Source organism: Phasianus colchicus, chromosome Z (assembly GCF_987193195.1).
Source record: "Phasianus colchicus chromosome Z, bPhaCol1.hap1.1, whole genome shotgun sequence".
In the NCBI taxonomy this organism is placed as follows: Eukaryota; Metazoa; Chordata; class Aves; order Galliformes; family Phasianidae; genus Phasianus; species Phasianus colchicus.
In genome coordinates, this window is record NC_143476.1 from 34,330,766 (window position 1) to 34,353,504 (window position 22,739).

The following is a 22,739-nucleotide window of genomic DNA, read 5'->3' on the forward strand; positions in this document are numbered from 1 at the left end:
AATACAAGTAATGCTGATGAGACCCAAGACCTTTGGAACAATAAAAGTGATTTTTATCTTTTTAGTTCTAGTACATGGAGTTCTGCACAGGGGGCCTTCTGTCTGTATTAGGCATGGTTCTGAGCTGCTATGTATCTATGACTTGGTCAGGCATCTGCAATTCCAGGATAACAATCCGAGAGGTTGTGCTGTCTCAAGCCTTGGAGGATTTCAAGTCCTGGCTGGATAAAGCCCTGAGCATCTTCATCCTCCTCTGCAGCTGCGGTCCCAAAGAGATTCTGTGATAACACTACAATTAGTGCTAGGCATGATAGTTTTAGTAACAGAGTATCTTTATGGATGACTTGAAATGTACTGAAGTTAAGGCCTGTGCCTCATTATAGTAGGATTTAGATATTTATATACTTTAGATAACATTTTTAAAAATGTTTGTACAACTCTACAAACAGAATTATAACTTGAAAATGTGAAATGCCTCATACTAGACATTAAATATTTAAAAATACTGAAAATCTGTCCACTTTCAAAGTGTGCTTTGGACACCTTGAAAGCAGAGGCATTTCCAGAACTTGAGTATTTCAGTGAATTGTACTGATACAACAGTACTTATTTGTCTTTCTTACTCTAGCAGATAAGTGAGTTACAGTTCTTAATGTATGTCACCTGCAATCTTCCTTTCGGGTAGTCATCTCTATTTTTGTAAATAACTAGCAGAGGCTGTCAAGTTCAGCTGAGATAATTTGTAGGTTTGGATCCAAATTCAACTTTTAGATCCCAAATTACTGCCTGTTGTCTGTATTAAGACAATAAGCAATTTAGCTTAGTTAACTAATCAGCAAACCTCACAACCTACTAAATCAACTTTCTCAGCTAGATATCACGAGAGACTTTATTGCAGTCTTAGTAAATAAGATGCAGCTCAGAAGTAGCCTGTTCTCATTGAAAATCTGCATGTTTCTGAAGAAGTCTTTCATAAGAGGCAGTCTGATTTTGTCAGATCTAGGATCTTTCTGTCTCTTTTGTTTACCTACATCTGACTGGTAAAACTACCCTTTAGGAAGAGTTTCTCTGCATGAACATGCATGCATTGAAAAAAGTGAGCATTCTCCTGCCACAACTACGGAGAACCTTTCATGCTGTTACATCTTCAGTGCTGCCACTATGGCTTCTGTTCCAGGGAGCTGCTCCTCCTTCCCCTCAGCTCTCCCCAGCCCAACCCACAATTGTGAAGGCCCCCTCAGCAGGCCTCCTGCAGGGCCTTCTGCAGGAAGGCGAGTTTGGTACTGAGACACTGCTCCTCTTGTCACCCCGACTGCCTGCGCTACTTGGCTGGATGTCCAAAGGAATGGTTTCCTCCACACACCATGCAACTGATGCTAAGTGGAGCAAGCGGGTGCAAGACCACTGTTGAGTGGTCTTGACCAGGAAAGCCTGGTCATCCAGCAGTCTTGGAAGTGATCATGGATGGGCCTGAAGACACAGATTCCGGAATATCGCCAGAGGAGGAGGTGATGTGTGCTGAAGAGGCCCTGCTGTACAATAAACTGTAAGAGAACGAGAAGCAGTATGCCTTGTTCACTGATGGGTCCTGTCGCGCTGTGGGAAAGCATTGGAAGTGGAACGTTGCTGTATGGCTTCCTACAAAACAAAGGTTGCAAAAACTGCTGAAGGAGAAGGTAATTCAAGCAGCTTTGCAGAAGTGAAGGCCATCCAGCTGGCTTTGGATACCACTGGAAGAGAAAACTTAACAGTACTCTACCTCTATTCTGATTTGTGGACAGTGGTGGCAAATGCCCTACAGGGCTGGTTACAGGAACGGAAGCAGAACAACTGGCAGCACAGAGGCAGATCCATCTGGGCCGCTTCACTGTGAAAAGACACTGCTGCCCGGGTAGAGAACACAGCCGTAAAGCTGTACCGCATAGATGCTCACATATCAGTGAAGAATAGTGAAACAACCAACAGGTGAATTGAGCAGCTAGGATTGCAGAGGCTCAGGTAGATCTGAACTGGCAACGTAAGGCTGAATTATTTCTAGCTCAGTGGGGCCACGATACCTCCGGCCATCAAGGAAGAGATACCACATACAGATGGGCTTTGGATTGAAGGCTGAGCTTGACCGTGGACGCTATTGCACAGGTTATCCATGAATGTGAAACGTGTGGTGCAATTAAGCAAGCCAAGGAATAAAGCCTCCTGAAGGACGGTGGCTGAAATAAAAATATGGGGAGGCCCAGCAGCTGGGTTATATCACACTCTCACAAACTCACCATGGCAAGCACGATGTGCTTTTAAGGCTGGACACAACCATGACATGGCTGGAAACCTGTCCCACGCCACGTACCGTTATCCAAGATAGCACCCTGGTCCTGGAAAAGCAAGTCTTGTGGTGACATGGCACCCCAAAAAGAGCTGAGTCAGACAACAGGATTCATTTCTGAAACAACCTCAAACACACATGGACAAAAGAGCGTGGCACTGAGGGAGAGTATATCACACCCCCTACCTTGCACCAACTGATGGGAAAATTGAATGATACAATGAACTGTTTAAAACTACACTGAGAATAATGGGTGCTGGGACATCCAAACATCAGGACTCGCATTTAGCAAAAGCCACCTGGTTAGAAAGCATTCTGGGATATGCCAGTCGAGCTGGCCCTGCCCAGTCAAAGCTGTTAGTATGTAAAAGCAGATAAAGTCCCTGCAATACACGCTGAAAAACTCCTTTTGAGCAGTTTTCTACAGAAGGTGGTTTTGACGTTGAAAAAAGTGCATTTAACGAATACCTTGGAGAGCACAGGCACCAAGGTACTCCAATTTCATTCCAGAAAGAAGAGAATCTCAAACCAGAAGTTTGAAACGCTCTCAGGAGAAACTGACAGATCAAGCAAAATAACTTCAGCACTCCCTGCTGTGATTTGCTTAGCCAAAGAACCACTTGGAAGGAGGAAGAGACTAAAGAGGATTTTGTAGGTATCCCTTTCCCTCCTCCTGTCATATCGGAGGAGTCCTAGCTACCACTCAAGTATCAGGACTTCAGGCTTAAGTGCTCTCTAGTCACTAGCAGAATCTGCTGCCAGAGGAGTACTGTGTCCAGATCCGGAGCCCCCAGTACAAGAAAGACAAGGAGCTGTTGGACAGGGTTCGGAGGAGAGCCACAAAGATGATCAGGGGACTGGAGCACCTCCCCTGTGAAGACAGGCTGAGGGAGCTGGGCTTGTTCAGCCTGGAGAAAGGAAGGCTGCGGGGTGACCCCTCTGCAGCCTTTTAGTATCGAAGGGGAGTCAACTCTTGGAAGAGTTGCCCGTCCCTAGGGGCGTTCACGGCCAGATTGGATGGGGCCCTGGGCAGCATGGTCTGGTATTAAATGGGGAGGTTGGTGGCCCTGCATTTGGCAGGGGGGTTGGAGATTCATGATCCTGGAGGTCCCTTCTAACCTTGGCCATTTTGTGATTCTGTGATTCTGTGAACCTGTGATACAGGCACCGATAGAACCAAGTATCACTGTGCATATCGTCCCCTATCCAGTGGGGCTGCAGAAAGGAAAAAGGGCTCCAGTCTGAAGACCAAACTGGCAAACACGCTCAGAAATGACCAGTGAGAAATGACTAGACTCGATTACAGTAGGCCAGAATGGCACAGCTCAGTTGGAAGGACCTGGAAAGTTGATCAAGTCCAACTGCCTGACCACGAGATGGCGAACAAAAAGCTAAATGAAATTATGAGAGGCGCTCATAGAGGTGCCTTTTGAACACGGGCAGGCGTGGAGCATCAACCAGCTCTAGGAAGCCTACTCCGCTACCTCTTGCACCGATGTACCTAAAACGTTGTGGATAGAAAACACGGAGTGTCACCTCCTAAGTTTTTACCGGGCAGACCCGTGGAATTACCTTCAGTGGCAATTAATGGGGGTGGGACTGGTGCAGCACTGCTGACATGTTTGGCACAGTGGCGGCCCAGTGTGTGAGCCATCCTGGGCGTGGCACCGATGTCACAAAGGCAGTGACTGTCACAGCTTACCTCACTGGGTATAAGAGACCGCTGCAGGGTGCAGCGGGGTCATTCCCCAGTAGGGATGCTGTGGTGCGGGGGCAGAGCTGCGGTTCGACCCCAGGACACAGCAGCGAGCTGTCTGGCCAGGGTTAGGCCAGAGACCAAGGAGAAAGCGCATTGCGTGGGTGGTTCCTGTAGGACCAAGCTGTGTGGGATGGAGGTGCAGAGGGCTAAGGGAGCCTGGCCCGCAGGCCCCCTGCAGCGCCTTCTGCAGGAGGGCGAGTTTGGCCTACTGAGCAATACCCTTGTCTTGGAGAGCAACTTCTTCCAGGTGAGTGGAGCGCCTGGGGTCGGAGGGTAGGGCTGTGGCCTCAGGGGCGGTGAGTGTCCCACGAAGAGGCCAAGGCTAACTGATCCCCATGCATGCAGGTGAACCGCCATGGAGAGGTGCTGAACGTGGCTAAGCGTGCACAGGTAGTGACCATGGGGGTAGCCGAAACTGGCCCTGCCATTGGGGTGCCCAATGTCATCTTAATGGCTGTCCCTGCGGATTCCCCAGCCAAGGAGCTGGAGCTCGCCAGGTATTCTTTGTTCCCATAGTCCGCATCCCCTCCCAGGACGCGTTGCAGCCCAGGAGGCGGAGTGTCCCCTGATGTGGGGTGTTCCCTGGCTCAGGGTGCCCGTCACCTTCACTGGCTACTGACTGGCTTTCCCCACAGGCTGCTGCCGCTGCAGTGCGTAAAGCTGACAGTGTACAGCCGCCTCCAGCACTGCCTGCGGCTCCGCTTCCCCAGCGGCCGCAAGGTGTACTTGCAGCTGTTCCCTGGGCCCAGAGCTGAGGAGCTCTTTCTGCACTGGGCTGTGCTGGTGACCATGCTTCCTGTCCCTGGGGAGCCTTGCGTCCACCTCACACCTGCAGAGGAGCCCGTGCCCAGGGAGGAGGCCTGCTCCGTGGGCGTGACAGAAGCCAAGGTTGAGGCTGAAGTCAAGGTTCCTGCCACGGACCCGTCTATGGGTGAGACGCTGACAACAGGAGAAACAGCAGGGACGGACAAGGCCCCACCTGCTTCCAGCACACCAGAGGTGAGGACTGAGACAGGGGTGAGTCCAACACAGGGAAGAAGGTTCAGACAGGCCGGGAGTCTTGAGTGTCACGCTGCCCTTATTCCCCAGGACGTTCCCCATGAGACTTCTGCAGGCGCCACGAGACATGGAAGCAACATATATCTTAATGGCACCTGCAAACCCCTGGCAACCAGTGCAAGGGAGATGCTAGCTGGAGAGAAGAAGCTCTTCTCTGGTGAGATCCTGTCCCCCAGAGCCTGAATCTTCCTCCTGCAGCCACCCGGCTTCATGCCTGGGGCCAGGCTCCATGCTTTGGGGCCATGCCGCATCCTCTCTACATGTGCTCCTCTACTCTCTGCAGGACGGCTCCTTGGCAGAAAATGGGCGCTATGGAGGAGACGTTACTGAGGTCCCAGGCCTACTCCCATGGCAGGTGCTGCACACTGAGCACAGCCTCTATGGAGTGGGCAAGAAGAGTGTCTTGTTGCGTTTGAGACTCTCAGTCTCTGGAAAGGATTACTAGAGGCCGTGCTCAAGCTCACGCACAATGATGCTCACAGCACTGTGTGCATGCGGTATGTGCCTGTTTGAAGGAAGCAGGTCATGTCCGGGGCCACAGCACTTGCCGATGAGCCTCCAGTGTTGTTGGGAACGTTTTATCCGTCCTGGCAGTCACGGGTACCAGTGGACCACTGCCTGAGACTGGAAAGGACTGTCTCTAATCAACAAGAGGCAGTTGACATCATGGTGGACAATTCCGCATTTGAAAGCACTTCTTTGGAGTCGCTTGCCTTCGAAAGGGAGGGCTGAGGCATGTTTATTGGCTGGACGCTTGGCCTCGGAGCAAATGAAAGGAACTTGATAGAGGAGACTGGGAGATGATACCACCGTGTCCCGTGAAGGCAAAATAGAGGCGTCTTCCTGCTTCCTCTTATCTGCAGGCTTAAATTTGCAAGGCCTGGAAGAGGGAACAAAGGAGTTCCTGCTAAAATCCCAAAGCCAGAAGCTGTTACTCCAAAGGAGCTGGCTCTCAGGCACTTTGGACTATGAGTTTGTTCTGTCCTCGTTAGTCATCATCAACTGAGTAACACAACCTTGGACGACCTACCACTACTGAGAACACATCACAACTGAAGATCAACAGCTGACAACAAGATACTGCTGGATTGAGGAGTAGTGAAAGGCTTTGCTTTGCTGTGTTTATACATCTGTCTGGCTGTCTCTCCATCTTCTCTCTCTTCTTTCATTCTTTCATTCTCTGTAACAGCCATTGCCTAAAATTGTCTTGCCTGTAACACGCACTACTCGTAATCAGCCAGTTAGCCAATTTTACCTCCAAGCAGTCGTTGAGAAAACTCTCAATAAAGTGATGTATATTATTCCTCTCGGTCTTGGATGGCTCCATTACAGTAGCAACCCCTTGCTGACTCGGGGAGGCGCGACTCAGGATTCACCTCCCTTGAAACCTACTGAGCGGGATGAGACAGTTCCCTGCAGCCCGCGGGCAGCGCGCGGAGCAGATCTCCCCGTGCGGCCACGGAGCAGCTCCCGGTGCCGCAGCGGATGCGGCCCGGGGGAGGCACGGCATGCGGATACCGCCGGGCCGGAGCCGCGGCCCGGGGAGAGCCGCCCGCGGTGCGGCGGGAGGGCCGGGCGAGCTGCCGCCCCTGGGGACCGCGCTGCAGCGGGGCCCGAAGGGGGGGCCCCGCGTATGGAGCCGCGCTGGGGCAGTGCTTGGGGAGCTGCAGCCTGTGGGAAGTCCACGCGGGATCCGGTCAGGAACGACGGCGTCCGTAGGAGGGAACCACGTGGCGCGGGGGCAGCGAGTGACCGTGGGTGGCAGAGATGAGGCCTTATGAACTGACCACAACCCTCCCTCCTCATTCCCCTATTCCCCTATGCTGCTTGGAGGGAGGGGGTAGGAGAATTTGGACTGGGGATGAGGCATTTGTAGTTTGCTTTTAGTTTCTCACGATTCCAGCCCACTTATCAGTGCTTGTTGCTCTCATTTTAAGGCCAGCTTCAAGCAGTACTCACTGCTGTGAATACAAGTAATGCTGATGAGACCCAAGACCTTTGGAACAATAAAAGTGATTTTTATCTTTTTAGTTCTAGTACATGGAGTTCTGCACAGGGGGCCTTCTGTCTGTATTAGGCATGGTTCTGAGCTGCTATGTATCTATGACTTGGTCAGGCATCTGCAATTCCAGGATAACAATCCGAGAGGTTGTGCTGTCTCAAGCCTTGGAGGATTTCAAGTCCTGGCTGGATAAAGCCCTGAGCATCTTCATCCTCCTCTGCAGCTGCGGTCCCAAAGAGATTCTGTGATAACACTACAATTAGTGCTAGGCATGATAGTTTTAGTAACAGAGTATCTTTATGGATGACTTGAAATGTACTGAAGTTAAGGCCTGTGCCTCATTATAGTAGGATTTAGATATTTATATACTTTAGATAACATTTTTAAAAATGTTTGTACAACTCTACAAACAGAATTATAACTTGAAAATGTGAAATGCCTCATACTAGACATTAAATATTTAAAAATACTGAAAATCTGTCCACTTTCAAAGTGTGCTTTGGACACCTTGAAAGCAGAGGCATTTCCAGAACTTGAGTATTTCAGTGAATTGTACTGATACAACAGTACTTATTTGTCTTTCTTACTCTAGCAGATAAGTGAGTTACAGTTCTTAATGTATGTCACCTGCAATCTTCCTTTCGGGTAGTCATCTCTATTTTTGTAAATAACTAGCAGAGGCTGTCAAGTTCAGCTGAGATAATTTGTAGGTTTGGATCCAAATTCAACTTTTAGATCCCAAATTACTGCCTGTTGTCTGTATTAAGACAATAAGCAATTTAGCTTAGTTAACTAATCAGCAAACCTCACAACCTACTAAATCAACTTTCTCAGCTAGATATCACGAGAGACTTTATTGCAGTCTTAGTAAATAAGATGCAGCTCAGAAGTAGCCTGTTCTCATTGAAAATCTGCATGTTTCTGAAGAAGTCTTTCATAAGAGGCAGTCTGATTTTGTCAGATCTAGGATCTTTCTGTCTCTTTTGTTTACCTACATCTGACTGGTAAAACTACCCTTTAGGAAGAGTTTCTCTGCATGAACATGCATGCATTGAAAAAAGTGAGCATTCTCCTGCCACAACTACGGAGAACCTTTCATGCTGTTACATCTTCAGTGCTGCCACTATGGCTTCTGTTCCAGGGAGCTGCTCCTCCTTCCCCTCAGCTCTCCCCAGCCCAACCCACAATTGTGAAGGCCCCCTCAGCAGGCCTCCTGCAGGGCCTTCTGCAGGAAGGCGAGTTTGGTACTGAGACACTGCTCCTCTTGTCACCCCGACTGCCTGCGCTACTTGGCTGGATGTCCAAAGGAATGGTTTCCTCCACACACCATGCAACTGATGCTAAGTGGAGCAAGCGGGTGCAAGACCACTGTTGAGTGGTCTTGACCAGGAAAGCCTGGTCATCCAGCAGTCTTGGAAGTGATCATGGATGGGCCTGAAGACACAGATTCCGGAATATCGCCAGAGGAGGAGGTGATGTGTGCTGAAGAGGCCCTGCTGTACAATAAACTGTAAGAGAACGAGAAGCAGTATGCCTTGTTCACTGATGGGTCCTGTCGCGCTGTGGGAAAGCATTGGAAGTGGAACGTTGCTGTATGGCTTCCTACAAAACAAAGGTTGCAAAAACTGCTGAAGGAGAAGGTAATTCAAGCAGCTTTGCAGAAGTGAAGGCCATCCAGCTGGCTTTGGATACCACTGGAAGAGAAAACTTAACAGTACTCTACCTCTATTCTGATTTGTGGACAGTGGTGGCAAATGCCCTACAGGGCTGGTTACAGGAACGGAAGCAGAACAACTGGCAGCACAGAGGCAGATCCATCTGGGCCGCTTCACTGTGAAAAGACACTGCTGCCCGGGTAGAGAACACAGCCGTAAAGCTGTACCGCATAGATGCTCACATATCAGTGAAGAATAGTGAAACAACCAACAGGTGAATTGAGCAGCTAGGATTGCAGAGGCTCAGGTAGATCTGAACTGGCAACGTAAGGCTGAATTATTTCTAGCTCAGTGGGGCCACGATACCTCCGGCCATCAAGGAAGAGATACCACATACAGATGGGCTTTGGATTGAAGGCTGAGCTTGACCGTGGACGCTATTGCACAGGTTATCCATGAATGTGAAACGTGTGGTGCAATTAAGCAAGCCAAGGAATAAAGCCTCCTGAAGGACGGTGGCTGAAATAAAAATATGGGGAGGCCCAGCAGCTGGGTTATATCACACTCTCACAAACTCACCATGGCAAGCACGATGTGCTTTTAAGGCTGGACACAACCATGACATGGCTGGAAACCTGTCCCACGCCACGTACCGTTATCCAAGATAGCACCCTGGTCCTGGAAAAGCAAGTCTTGTGGTGACATGGCACCCCAAAAAGAGCTGAGTCAGACAACAGGATTCATTTCTGAAACAACCTCAAACACACATGGACAAAAGAGCGTGGCACTGAGGGAGAGTATATCACACCCCCTACCTTGCACCAACTGATGGGAAAATTGAATGATACAATGAACTGTTAAAAACTACACTGAGAATAATGGGTGCTGGGACATCCAAACATCAGGACTCGCATTTAGCAAAAGCCACCTGGTTAGAAAGCATTCTGGGATATGCCAGTCGAGCTGGCCCTGCCCAGTCAAAGCTGTTAGTATGTAAAAGCAGATAAAGTCCCTGCAATACACGCTGAAAAACTCCTTTTGAGCAGTTTTCTACAGAAGGTGGTTTTGACGTTGAAAAAAGTGCATTTAACGAATACCTTGGAGAGCACAGGCACCAAGGTACTCCAATTTCATTCCAGAAAGAAGAGAATCTCAAACCAGAAGTTTGAAACGCTCTCAGGAGAAACTGACAGATCAAGCAAAATAACTTCAGCACTCCCTGCTGTGATTTGCTTAGCCAAAGAACCACTTGGAAGGAGGAAGAGACTAAAGAGGATTTTGTAGGTATCCCTTTCCCTCCTCCTGTCATATCGGAGGAGTCCTAGCTACCACTCAAGTATCGGGACTTCAGGCTTAAGTGCTCTCTAGTCACTAGCAGAATCTGCTGCCAGAGGAGTACTGTGTCCAGATCCGGAGCCCCCAGTACAAGAAAGACAAGGAGCTGTTGGACAGGGTTCGGAGGAGAGCCACAAAGATGATCAGGGGACTGGAGCACCTCCCCTGTGAAGACAGGCTGAGGGAGCTGGGCTTGTTCAGCCTGGAGAAAGGAAGGCTGCGGGGTGACCCCTCTGCAGCCTTTTAGTATCGAAGGGGAGTCAACTCTTGGAAGAGTTGCCCGTCCCTAGGGGCGTTCACGGCCAGATTGGATGGGGCCCTGGGCAGCATGGTCTGGTATTAAATGGGGAGGTTGGTGGCCCTGCATTTGGCAGGGGGGTTGGAGATTCATGATCCTGGAGGTCCCTTCTAACCTTGGCCATTTTGTGATTCTGTGATTCTGTGAACCTGTGATACAGGCACCGATAGAACCAAGTATCACTGTGCATATCGTCCCCTATCCAGTGGGGCTGCAGAAAGGAAAAAGGGCTCCAGTCTGAAGACCAAACTGGCAAACACGCTCAGAAATGACCAGTGAGAAATGACTAGACTCGATTACAGTAGGCCAGAATGGCACAGCTCAGTTGGAAGGACCTGGAAAGTTGATCAAGTCCAACTGCCTGACCACGAGATGGCGAACAAAAAGCTAAATGAAATTATGAGAGGCGCTCATAGAGGTGCCTTTTGAACACGGGCAGGCGTGGAGCATCAACCAGCTCTAGGAAGCCTACTCCGCTACCTCTTGCACCGATGTACCTAAAACGTTGTGGATAGAAAACACGGAGTGTCACCTCCTAAGTTTTTACCGGGCAGACCCGTGGAATTACCTTCAGTGGCAATTAATGGGGGTGGGACTGGTGCAGCACTGCTGACATGTTTGGCACAGTGGCGGCCCAGTGTGTGAGCCATCCTGGGCGTGGCACCGATGTCACAAAGGCAGTGACTGTCACAGCTTACCTCACTGGGTATAAGAGACCGCTGCAGGGTGCAGCGGGGTCATTCCCCAGTAGGGATGCTGTGGTGCGGGGGCAGAGCTGCGGTTCGACCCCAGGACACAGCAGCGAGCTGTCTGGCCAGGGTTAGGCCAGAGACCAAGGAGAAAGCGCATTGCGTGGGTGGTTCCTGTAGGACCAAGCTGTGTGGGATGGAGGTGCAGAGGGCTAAGGGAGCCTGGCCCGCAGGCCCCCTGCAGCGCCTTCTGCAGGAGGGCGAGTTTGGCCTACTGAGCAATACCCTTGTCTTGGAGAGCAACTTCTTCCAGGTGAGTGGAGCGCCTGGGGTCGGAGGGTAGGGCTGTGGCCTCAGGGGCGGTGAGTGTCCCACGAAGAGGCCAAGGCTAACTGATCCCCATGCATGCAGGTGAACCGCCATGGAGAGGTGCTGAACGTGGCTAAGCGTGCACAGGTAGTGACCATGGGGGTAGCCGAAACTGGCCCTGCCATTGGGGTGCCCAATGTCATCTTAATGGCTGTCCCTGCGGATTCCCCAGCCAAGGAGCTGGAGCTCGCCAGGTATTCTTTGTTCCCATAGTCCGCATCCCCTCCCAGGACGCGTTGCAGCCCAGGAGGCGGAGTGTCCCCTGATGTGGGGTGTTCCCTGGCTCAGGGTGCCCGTCACCTTCACTGGCTACTGACTGGCTTTCCCCACAGGCTGCTGCCGCTGCAGTGCGTAAAGCTGACAGTGTACAGCCGCCTCCAGCACTGCCTGCGGCTCCGCTTCCCCAGCGGCCGCAAGGTGTACTTGCAGCTGTTCCCTGGGCCCAGAGCTGAGGAGCTCTTTCTGCACTGGGCTGTGCTGGTGACCATGCTTCCTGTCCCTGGGGAGCCTTGCGTCCACCTCACACCTGCAGAGGAGCCCGTGCCCAGGGAGGAGGCCTGCTCCGTGGGCGTGACAGAAGCCAAGGTTGAGGCTGAAGTCAAGGTTCCTGCCACGGACCCGTCTATGGGTGAGACGCTGACAACAGGAGAAACAGCAGGGACGGACAAGGCCCCACCTGCTTCCAGCACACCAGAGGTGAGGACTGAGACAGGGGTGAGTCCAACACAGGGAAGAAGGTTCAGACAGGCCGGGAGTCTTGAGTGTCACGCTGCCCTTATTCCCCAGGACGTTCCCCATGAGACTTCTGCAGGCGCCACGAGACATGGAAGCAACATATATCTTAATGGCACCTGCAAACCCCTGGCAACCAGTGCAAGGGAGATGCTAGCTGGAGAGAAGAAGCTCTTCTCTGGTGAGATCCTGTCCCCCAGAGCCTGAATCTTCCTCCTGCAGCCACCCGGCTTCATGCCTGGGGCCAGGCTCCATGCTTTGGGGCCATGCCGCATCCTCTCTACATGTGCTCCTCTACTCTCTGCAGGACGGCTCCTTGGCAGAAAATGGGCGCTATGGAGGAGACGTTACTGAGGTCCCAGGCCTACTCCCATGGCAGGTGCTGCACACTGAGCACAGCCTCTATGGAGTGGGCAAGAAGAGTGTCTTGTTGCGTTTGAGACTCTCAGTCTCTGGAAAGGATTACTAGAGGCCGTGCTCAAGCTCACGCACAATGATGCTCACAGCACTGTGTGCATGCGGTATGTGCCTGTTTGAAGGAAGCAGGTCATGTCCGGGGCCACAGCACTTGCCGATGAGCCTCCAGTGTTGTTGGGAACGTTTTATCCGTCCTGGCAGTCACGGGTACCAGTGGACCACTGCCTGAGACTGGAAAGGACTGTCTCTAATCAACAAGAGGCAGTTGACATCATGGTGGACAATTCCGCATTTGAAAGCACTTCTTTGGAGTCGCTTGCCTTCGAAAGGGAGGGCTGAGGCATGTTTATTGGCTGGACGCTTGGCCTCGGAGCAAATGAAAGGAACTTGATAGAGGAGACTGGGAGATGATACCACCGTGTCCCGTGAAGGCAAAATAGAGGCGTCTTCCTGCTTCCTCTTATCTGCAGGCTTAAATTTGCAAGGCCTGGAAGAGGGAACAAAGGAGTTCCTGCTAAAATCCCAAAGCCAGAAGCTGTTACTCCAAAGGAGCTGGCTCTCAGGCACTTTGGACTATGAGTTTGTTCTGTCCTCGTTAGTCATCATCAACTGAGTAACACAACCTTGGACGACCTACCACTACTGAGAACACATCACAACTGAAGATCAACAGCTGACAACAAGATACTGCTGGATTGAGGAGTAGTGAAAGGCTTTGCTTTGCTGTGTTTATACATCTGTCTGGCTGTCTCTCCATCTTCTCTCTCTTCTTTCATTCTTTCATTCTCTGTAACAGCCATTGCCTAAAATTGTCTTGCCTGTAACACGCACTACTCGTAATCAGCCAGTTAGCCAATTTTACCTCCAAGCAGTCGTTGAGAAAACTCTCAATAAAGTGATGTATATTATTCCTCTCGGTCTTGGATGGCTCCATTACAGTAGCAACCCCTTGCTGACTCGGGGAGGCGCGACTCAGGATTCACCTCCCTTGAAACCTACTGAGCGGGATGAGACAGTTCCCTGCAGCCCGCGGGCAGCGCGCGGAGCAGATCTCCCCGTGCGGCCACGGAGCAGCTCCCGGTGCCGCAGCGGATGCGGCCCGGGGGAGGCACGGCATGCGGATACCGCCGGGCCGGAGCCGCGGCCCGGGGAGAGCCGCCCGCGGTGCGGCGGGAGGGCCGGGCGAGCTGCCGCCCCTGGGGACCGCGCTGCAGCGGGGCCCGAAGGGGGGGCCCCGCGTATGGAGCCGCGCTGGGGCAGTGCTTGGGGAGCTGCAGCCTGTGGGAAGTCCACGCGGGATCCGGTCAGGAACGACGGCGTCCGTAGGAGGGAACCACGTGGCGCGGGGGCAGCGAGTGACCGTGGGTGGCAGAGATGAGGCCTTATGAACTGACCACAACCCTCCCTCCTCATTCCCCTATTCCCCTATGCTGCTTGGAGGGAGGGGGTAGGAGAATTTGGACTGGGGATGAGGCATTTGTAGTTTGCTTTTAGTTTCTCACGATTCCAGCCCACTTATCAGTGCTTGTTGCTCTCATTTTAAGGCCAGCTTCAAGCAGTACTCACTGCTGTGAATACAAGTAATGCTGATGAGACCCAAGACCTTTGGAACAATAAAAGTGATTTTTATCTTTTTAGTTCTAGTACATGGAGTTCTGCACAGGGGGCCTTCTGTCTGTATTAGGCATGGTTCTGAGCTGCTATGTATCTATGACTTGGTCAGGCATCTGCAATTCCAGGATAACAATCCGAGAGGTTGTGCTGTCTCAAGCCTTGGAGGATTTCAAGTCCTGGCTGGATAAAGCCCTGAGCATCTTCATCCTCCTCTGCAGCTGCGGTCCCAAAGAGATTCTGTGATAACACTACAATTAGTGCTAGGCATGATAGTTTTAGTAACAGAGTATCTTTATGGATGACTTGAAATGTACTGAAGTTAAGGCCTGTGCCTCATTATAGTAGGATTTAGATATTTATATACTTTAGATAACATTTTTAAAAATGTTTGTACAACTCTACAAACAGAATTATAACTTGAAAATGTGAAATGCCTCATACTAGACATTAAATATTTAAAAATACTGAAAATCTGTCCACTTTCAAAGTGTGCTTTGGACACCTTGAAAGCAGAGGCATTTCCAGAACTTGAGTATTTCAGTGAATTGTACTGATACAACAGTACTTATCTGTCTTTCTTACTCTAGCAGATAAGTGAGTTACAGTTCTTAATGTATGTCACCTGCAATCTTCCTTTCGGGTAGTCATCTCTATTTTTGTAAATAACTAGCAGAGGCTGTCAAGTTCAGCTGAGATAATTTGTAGGTTTGGATCCAAATTCAACTTTTAGATCCCAAATTACTGCCTGTTGTCTGTATTAAGACAATAAGCAATTTAGCTTAGTTAACTAATCAGCAAACCTCACAACCTACTAAATCAACTTTCTCAGCTAGATATCACGAGAGACTTTATTGCAGTCTTAGTAAATAAGATGCAGCTCAGAAGTAGCCTGTTCTCATTGAAAATCTGCATGTTTCTGAAGAAGTCTTTCATAAGAGGCAGTCTGATTTTGTCAGATCTAGGATCTTTCTGTCTCTTTTGTTTACCTACATCTGACTGGTAAAACTACCCTTTAGGAAGAGTTTCTCTGCATGAACATGCATGCATTGAAAAAAGTGAGCATTCTCCTGCCACAACTACGGAGAACCTTTCATGCTGTTACATCTTCAGTGCTGCCACTATGGCTTCTGTTCCAGGGAGCTGCTCCTCCTTCCCCTCAGCTCTCCCCAGCCCAACCCACAATTGTGAAGGCCCCCTCAGCAGGCCTCCTGCAGGGCCTTCTGCAGGAAGGCGAGTTTGGTACTGAGACACTGCTCCTCTTGTCACCCCGACTGCCTGCGCTACTTGGCTGGATGTCCAAAGGAATGGTTTCCTCCACACACCATGCAACTGATGCTAAGTGGAGCAAGCGGGTGCAAGACCACTGTTGAGTGGTCTTGACCAGGAAAGCCTGGTCATCCAGCAGTCTTGGAAGTGATCATGGATGGGCCTGAAGACACAGATTCCGGAATATCGCCAGAGGAGGAGGTGATGTGTGCTGAAGAGGCCCTGCTGTACAATAAACTGTAAGAGAACGAGAAGCAGTATGCCTTGTTCACTGATGGGTCCTGTCGCGCTGTGGGAAAGCATTGGAAGTGGAACGTTGCTGTATGGCTTCCTACAAAACAAAGGTTGCAAAAACTGCTGAAGGAGAAGGTAATTCAAGCAGCTTTGCAGAAGTGAAGGCCATCCAGCTGGCTTTGGATACCACTGGAAGAGAAAACTTAACAGTACTCTACCTCTATTCTGATTTGTGGACAGTGGTGGCAAATGCCCTACAGGGCTGGTTACAGGAACGGAAGCAGAACAACTGGCAGCACAGAGGCAGATCCATCTGGGCCGCTTCACTGTGAAAAGACACTGCTGCCCGGGTAGAGAACACAGCCGTAAAGCTGTACCGCATAGATGCTCACATATCAGTGAAGAATAGTGAAACAACCAACAGGTGAATTGAGCAGCTAGGATTGCAGAGGCTCAGGTAGATCTGAACTGGCAACGTAAGGCTGAATTATTTCTAGCTCAGTGGGGCCACGATACCTCCGGCCATCAAGGAAGAGATACCACATACAGATGGGCTTTGGATTGAAGGCTGAGCTTGACCGTGGACGCTATTGCACAGGTTATCCATGAATGTGAAACGTGTGGTGCAATTAAGCAAGCCAAGGAATAAAGCCTCCTGAAGGACGGTGGCTGAAATAAAAATATGGGGAGGCCCAGCAGCTGGGTTATATCACACTCTCACAAACTCACCATGGCAAGCACGATGTGCTTTTAAGGCTGGACACAACCATGACATGGCTGGAAACCTGTCCCACGCCACGTACCGTTATCCAAGATAGCACCCTGGTCCTGGAAAAGCAAGTCTTGTGGTGACATGGCACCCCAAAAAGAGCTGAGTCAGACAACAGGATTCATTTCTGAAACAACCTCAAACACACATGGACAAAAGAGCGTGGCACTGAGGGAGAGTATATCACACCCCCTACCTTGCACCAACTGATGGGAAAATTGAATGATACAATGAACTGTTAAAAACTACACTGAGAATAATGGGTGCTGGGACATCCAAACATCAGGACTCGCATTTAGCAAAAGCCACCTGGTTAGAAAGCATTCTGGGATATGCCAGTCGAGCTGGCCCTGCCCAGTCAAAGCTGTTAGTATGTAAAAGCAGATAAAGTCCCTGCAATACACGCTGAAAAACTCCTTTTGAGCAGTTTTCTACAGAAGGTGGTTTTGACGTTGAAAAAAGTGCATTTAACGAATACCTTGGAGAGCACAGGCACCAAGGTACTCCAATTTCATTCCAGAAAGAAGAGAATCTCAAACCAGAAGTTTGAAACGCTCTCAGGAGAAACTGACAGATCAAGCAAAATAACTTCAGCACTCCCTGCTGTGATTTGCTTAGCCAAAGAACCACTTGGAAGGAGGAAGAGACTAAAGAGGATTTTGTAGGTATCCCTTTCCCTCCTCCTGTCATATCGGAGGAGTCCTAGCTACCACTCAAGTATCGGGACTTCAGGCTTAAGTGCTCTCTAGTCACTAGCAGAATCTGCTGCCAGAGGAGTACTGTGTCCAGATCCGGAGCCCCCAGTACAAGAAAGACAAGGAGCTGTTGGACAGGGTTCGGAGGAGAGCCACAAAGATGATCAGGGGACTGGAGCACCTCCCCTGTGAAGACAGGCTGAGGGAGCTGGGCTTGTTCAGCCTGGAGAAAGGAAGGCTGCGGGGTGACCCCTCTGCAGCCTTTTAGTATCGAAGGGGAGTCAACTCTTGGAAGAGTTGCCCGTCCCTAGGGGCGTTCACGGCCAGATTGGATGGGGCCCTGGGCAGCATGGTCTGGTATTAAATGGGGAGGTTGGTGGCCCTGCATTTGGCAGGGGGGTTGGAGATTCATGATCCTGGAGGTCCCTTCTAACCTTGGCCATTTTGTGATTCTGTGATTCTGTGAACCTGTGATACAGGCACCGATAGAACCAAGTATCACTGTGCATATCGTCCCCTATCCAGTGGGGCTGCAGAAAGGAAAAAGGGCTCCAGTCTGAAGACCAAACTGGCAAACACGCTCAGAAATGACCAGTGAGAAATGACTAGACTCGATTACAGTAGGCCAGAATGGCACAGCTCAGTTGGAAGGACCTGGAAAGTTGATCAAGTCCAACTGCCTGACCACGAGATGGCGAACAAAAAGCTAAATGAAATTATGAGAGGCGCTCATAGAGGTGCCTTTTGAACACGGGCAGGCGTGGAGCATCAACCAGCTCTAGGAAGCCTACTCCGCTACCTCTTGCACCGATGTACCTAAAACGTTGTGGATAGAAAACACGGAGTGTCACCTCCTAAGTTTTTACCGGGCAGACCCGTGGAATTACCTTCAGTGGCAATTAATGGGGGTGGGACTGGTGCAGCACTGCTGACATGTTTGGCACAGTGGCGGCCCAGTGTGTGAGCCATCCTGGGCGTGGCACCGATGTCACAAAGGCAGTGACTGTCACAGCTTACCTCACTGGGTATAAGAGACCGCTGCAGGGTGCAGCGGGGTCATTCCCCAGTAGGGATGCTGTGGTGCGGGGGCAGAGCTGCGGTTCGACCCCAGGACACAGCAGCGAGCTGTCTGGCCAGGGTTAGGCCAGAGACCAAGGAGAAAGCGCATTGCGTGGGTGGTTCCTGTAGGACCAAGCTGTGTGGGATGGAGGTGCAGAGGGCTAAGGGAGCCTGGCCCGCAGGCCCCCTGCAGCGCCTTCTGCAGGAGGGCGAGTTTGGCCTACTGAGCAATACCCTTGTCTTGGAGAGCAACTTCTTCCAGGTGAGTGGAGCGCCTGGGGTCGGAGGGTAGGGCTGTGGCCTCAGGGGCGGTGAGTGTCCCACGAAGAGGCCAAGGCTAACTGATCCCCATGCATGCAGGTGAACCGCCATGGAGAGGTGCTGAACGTGGCTAAGCGTGCACAGGTAGTGACCATGGGGGTAGCCGAAACTGGCCCTGCCATTGGGGTGCCCAATGTCATCTTAATGGCTGTCCCTGCGGATTCCCCAGCCAAGGAGCTGGAGCTCGCCAGGTATTCTTTGTTCCCATAGTCCGCATCCCCTCCCAGGACGCGTTGCAGCCCAGGAGGCGGAGTGTCCCCTGATGTGGGGTGTTCCCTGGCTCAGGGTGCCCGTCACCTTCACTGGCTACTGACTGGCTTTCCCCACAGGCTGCTGCCGCTGCAGTGCGTAAAGCTGACAGTGTACAGCCGCCTCCAGCACTGCCTGCGGCTCCGCTTCCCCAGCGGCCGCAAGGTGTACTTGCAGCTGTTCCCTGGGCCCAGAGCTGAGGAGCTCTTTCTGCACTGGGCTGTGCTGGTGACCATGCTTCCTGTCCCTGGGGAGCCTTGCGTCCACCTCACACCTGCAGAGGAGCCCGTGCCCAGGGAGGAGGCCTGCTCCGTGGGCGTGACAGAAGCCAAGGTTGAGGCTGAAGTCAAGGTTCCTGCCACGGACCCGTCTATGGGTGAGACGCTGACAACAGGAGAAACAGCAGGGACGGACAAGGCCCCACCTGCTTCCAGCACACCAGAGGTGAGGACTGAGACAGGGGTGAGTCCAACACAGGGAAGAAGGTTCAGACAGGCCGGGAGTCTTGAGTGTCACGCTGCCCTTATTCCCCAGGACGTTCCCCATGAGACTTCTGCAGGCGCCACGAGACATGGAAGCAACATATATCTTAATGGCACCTGCAAACCCCTGGCAACCAGTGCAAGGGAGATGCTAGCTGGAGAGAAGAAGCTCTTCTCTGGTGAGATCCTGTCCCCCAGAGCCTGAATCTTCCTCCTGCAGCCACCCGGCTTCATGCCTGGGGCCAGGCTCCATGCTTTGGGGCCATGCCGCATCCTCTCTACATGTGCTCCTCTACTCTCTGCAGGACGGCTCCTTGGCAGAAAATGGGCGCTATGGAGGAGACGTTACTGAGGTCCCAGGCCTACTCCCATGGCAGGTGCTGCACACTGAGCACAGCCTCTATGGAGTGGGCAAGAAGAGTGTCTTGTTGCGTTTGAGACTCTCAGTCTCTGGAAAGGATTACTAGAGGCCGTGCTCAAGCTCACGCACAATGATGCTCACAGCACTGTGTGCATGCGGTATGTGCCTGTTTGAAGGAAGCAGGTCATGTCCGGGGCCACAGCACTTGCCGATGAGCCTCCAGTGTTGTTGGGAACGTTTTATCCGTCCTGGCAGTCACGGGTACCAGTGGACCACTGCCTGAGACTGGAAAGGACTGTCTCTAATCAACAAGAGGCAGTTGACATCATGGTGGACAATTCCGCATTTGAAAGCACTTCTTTGGAGTCGCTTGCCTTCGAAAGGGAGGGCTGAGGCATGTTTATTGGCTGGACGCTTGGCCTCGGAGCAAATGAAAGGAACTTGATAGAGGAGACTGGGAGATGATACCACCGTGTCCCGTGAAGGCAAAATAGAGGCGTCTTCCTGCTTCCTCTTATCTGCAGGCTTAAATTTGCAAGGCCTGGAAGAGGGAACAAAGGAGTTCCTGCTAAAATCCCAAAGCCAGAAGCTGTTACTCCAAAGGAGCTGGCTCTCAGGCACTTTGGACTATGAGTTTGTTCTGTCCTCGTTAGTCATCATCAACTGAGTAACACAACCTTGGACGACCTACCACTACTGAGAACACATCACAACTGAAGATCAACAGCTGACAACAAGATACTGCTGGATTGAGGAGTAGTGAAAGGCTTTGCTTTGCTGTGTTTATACATCTGTCTGGCTGTCTCTCCATCTTCTCTCTCTTCTTTCATTCTTTCATTCTCTGTAACAGCCATTGCCTAAAATTGTCTTGCCTGTAACACGCACTACTCGTAATCAGCCAGTTAGCCAATTTTACCTCCAAGCAGTCGTTGAGAAAACTCTCAATAAAGTGATGTATATTATTCCTCTCGGTCTTGGATGGCTCCATTACAGTAGCAACCCCTTGCTGACTCGGGGAGGCGCGACTCAGGATTCACCTCCCTTGAAACCTACTGAGCGGGATGAGACAGTTCCCTGCAGCCCGCGGGCAGCGCGCGGAGCAGATCTCCCCGTGCGGCCACGGAGCAGCTCCCGGTGCCGCAGCGGATGCGGCCCGGGGGAGGCACGGCATGCGGATACCGCCGGGCCGGAGCCGCGGCCCGGGGAGAGCCGCCCGCGGTGCGGCGGGAGGGCCGGGCGAGCTGCCGCCCCTGGGGACCGCGCTGCAGCGGGGCCCGAAGGGGGGGCCCCGCGTATGGAGCCGCGCTGGGGCAGTGCTTGGGGAGCTGCAGCCTGTGGGAAGTCCACGCGGGATCCGGTCAGGAACGACGGCGTCCGTAGGAGGGAACCACGTGGCGCGGGGGCAGCGAGTGACCGTGGGTGGCAGAGATGAGGCCTTATGAACTGACCACAACCCTCCCTCCTCATTCCCCTATTCCCCTATGCTGCTTGGAGGGAGGGGGTAGGAGAATTTGGACTGGGGATGAGGCATTTGTAGTTTGCTTTTAGTTTCTCACGATTCCAGCCCACTTATCAGTGCTTGTTGCTCTCATTTTAAGGCCAGCTTCAAGCAGTACTCACTGCTGTGAATACAAGTAATGCTGATGAGACCCAAGACCTTTGGAACAATAAAAGTGATTTTTATCTTTTTAGTTCTAGTACATGGAGTTCTGCACAGGGGGCCTTCTGTCTGTATTAGGCATGGTTCTGAGCTGCTATGTATCTATGACTTGGTCAGGCATCTGCAATTCCAGGATAACAATCCGAGAGGTTGTGCTGTCTCAAGCCTTGGAGGATTTCAAGTCCTGGCTGGATAAAGCCCTGAGCATCTTCATCCTCCTCTGCAGCTGCGGTCCCAAAGAGATTCTGTGATAACACTACAATTAGTGCTAGGCATGATAGTTTTAGTAACAGAGTATCTTTATGGATGACTTGAAATGTACTGAAGTTAAGGCCTGTGCCTCATTATAGTAGGATTTAGATATTTATATACTTTAGATAACATTTTTAAAAATGTTTGTACAACTCTACAAACAGAATTATAACTTGAAAATGTGAAATGCCTCATACTAGACATTAAATATTTAAAAATACTGAAAATCTGTCCACTTTCAAAGTGTGCTTTGGACACCTTGAAAGCAGAGGCATTTCCAGAACTTGAGTATTTCAGTGAATTGTACTGATACAACAGTACTTATCTGTCTTTCTTACTCTAGCAGATAAGTGAGTTACAGTTCTTAATGTATGTCACCTGCAATCTTCCTTTCGGGTAGTCATCTCTATTTTTGTAAATAACTAGCAGAGGCTGTCAAGTTCAGCTGAGATAATTTGTAGGTTTGGATCCAAATTCAACTTTTAGATCCCAAATTACTGCCTGTTGTCTGTATTAAGACAATAAGCAATTTAGCTTAGTTAACTAATCAGCAAACCTCACAACCTACTAAATCAACTTTCTCAGCTAGATATCACGAGAGACTTTATTGCAGTCTTAGTAAATAAGATGCAGCTCAGAAGTAGCCTGTTCTCATTGAAAATCTGCATGTTTCTGAAGAAGTCTTTCATAAGAGGCAGTCTGATTTTGTCAGATCTAGGATCTTTCTGTCTCTTTTGTTTACCTACATCTGACTGGTAAAACTACCCTTTAGGAAGAGTTTCTCTGCATGAACATGCATGCATTGAAAAAAGTGAGCATTCTCCTGCCACAACTACGGAGAACCTTTCATGCTGTTACATCTTCAGTGCTGCCACTATGGCTTCTGTTCCAGGGAGCTGCTCCTCCTTCCCCTCAGCTCTCCCCAGCCCAACCCACAATTGTGAAGGCCCCCTCAGCAGGCCTCCTGCAGGGCCTTCTGCAGGAAGGCGAGTTTGGTACTGAGACACTGCTCCTCTTGTCACCCCGACTGCCTGCGCTACTTGGCTGGATGTCCAAAGGAATGGTTTCCTCCACACACCATGCAACTGATGCTAAGTGGAGCAAGCGGGTGCAAGACCACTGTTGAGTGGTCTTGACCAGGA

At 51.0% G+C, this 22,739-nt stretch overlaps 3 protein-coding genes across 6 annotated transcripts; all 3 read left to right on the forward strand.

The window, feature by feature from the left end:
* Window positions 1-2,571: 2,571 nt before the first annotated feature.
* Window positions 2,572-6,669, forward strand: LOC149912824 (uncharacterized). 2 transcript variants are annotated; one of them, XM_090130739.1, is made up of 5 exons: window positions 2,572-4,326; window positions 4,425-4,576; window positions 4,715-5,078; window positions 5,169-5,295; window positions 5,422-6,668. In XM_090130739.1, the coding sequence occupies exons 1-5, from the start codon at window positions 4,078-4,080 to the stop codon at window positions 5,466-5,468; spliced, it is 939 nt and encodes a 312-aa protein (XP_089986865.1). In that variant the 5' UTR covers window positions 2,572-4,077; the 3' UTR covers window positions 5,469-6,668. The 2 variants fall into 2 exon arrangements, with proteins under 2 accessions (XP_089986865.1, XP_089986864.1); XM_090130738.1 differs by having other exon boundaries at window positions 4,715-5,295; window positions 5,422-6,669.
* A 2,795-nt stretch (window positions 6,670-9,464) lies between these two features.
* On the forward strand, window positions 9,465-13,773 carry LOC149912825 (uncharacterized). 2 transcript variants are annotated; one of them, XM_090130735.1, is made up of 5 exons: window positions 9,465-11,430; window positions 11,529-11,680; window positions 11,819-12,182; window positions 12,273-12,399; window positions 12,526-13,772. In XM_090130735.1, the coding sequence occupies exons 1-5, from the start codon at window positions 11,182-11,184 to the stop codon at window positions 12,570-12,572; spliced, it is 939 nt and encodes a 312-aa protein (XP_089986861.1). In that variant the 5' UTR covers window positions 9,465-11,181; the 3' UTR covers window positions 12,573-13,772. The 2 variants fall into 2 exon arrangements, with proteins under 2 accessions (XP_089986861.1, XP_089986860.1); XM_090130734.1 differs by having other exon boundaries at window positions 11,819-12,399; window positions 12,526-13,773.
* Window positions 13,774-16,568: 2,795 nt separating this feature from the next.
* LOC149912826 (uncharacterized) lies at window positions 16,569-20,877 on the forward strand. 2 transcript variants are annotated; one of them, XM_090130733.1, is made up of 5 exons: window positions 16,569-18,534; window positions 18,633-18,784; window positions 18,923-19,286; window positions 19,377-19,503; window positions 19,630-20,876. In XM_090130733.1, exons 1-5 carry the CDS (start codon window positions 18,286-18,288, stop codon window positions 19,674-19,676), a joined length of 939 nt encoding a protein of 312 aa, XP_089986859.1. In that variant the 5' UTR covers window positions 16,569-18,285; the 3' UTR covers window positions 19,677-20,876. The 2 variants fall into 2 exon arrangements, with proteins under 2 accessions (XP_089986859.1, XP_089986858.1); XM_090130732.1 differs by having other exon boundaries at window positions 18,923-19,503; window positions 19,630-20,877.
* Window positions 20,878-22,739: the final 1,862 nt, after the last annotated feature.

Bases quoted from the DNA above. Each gene is read 5' to 3' on its own strand.
- LOC149912826 (XM_090130732.1), top strand. From the start codon at position 18,286: ATGCTGTGGTGCGGGGGCAGAGCTGCGGTTCGACCCCAGGACACAGCA. The intron at 18,535-18,632 runs GTGAGTGGAGCG...CCATGCATGCAG, and splicing joins TGGAGAGCAACTTCTTCCAG to GTGAACCGCCATGGAGAGGT. The intron at 18,785-18,922 runs GTATTCTTTGTT...CTTTCCCCACAG, and splicing joins AAGGAGCTGGAGCTCGCCAG to GCTGCTGCCGCTGCAGTGCG.
- LOC149912825 (XM_090130734.1), top strand. From the start codon at position 11,182: ATGCTGTGGTGCGGGGGCAGAGCTGCGGTTCGACCCCAGGACACAGCA. The intron at 11,681-11,818 runs GTATTCTTTGTT...CTTTCCCCACAG, and splicing joins AAGGAGCTGGAGCTCGCCAG to GCTGCTGCCGCTGCAGTGCG. The intron at 12,400-12,525 runs GTGAGATCCTGT...TACTCTCTGCAG, and splicing joins AGAGAAGAAGCTCTTCTCTG to GACGGCTCCTTGGCAGAAAA.
- LOC149912824 (XM_090130738.1), top strand. From the start codon at position 4,078: ATGCTGTGGTGCGGGGGCAGAGCTGCGGTTCGACCCCAGGACACAGCA. The intron at 4,577-4,714 runs GTATTCTTTGTT...CTTTCCCCACAG, and splicing joins AAGGAGCTGGAGCTCGCCAG to GCTGCTGCCGCTGCAGTGCG. The intron at 5,296-5,421 runs GTGAGATCCTGT...TACTCTCTGCAG, and splicing joins AGAGAAGAAGCTCTTCTCTG to GACGGCTCCTTGGCAGAAAA.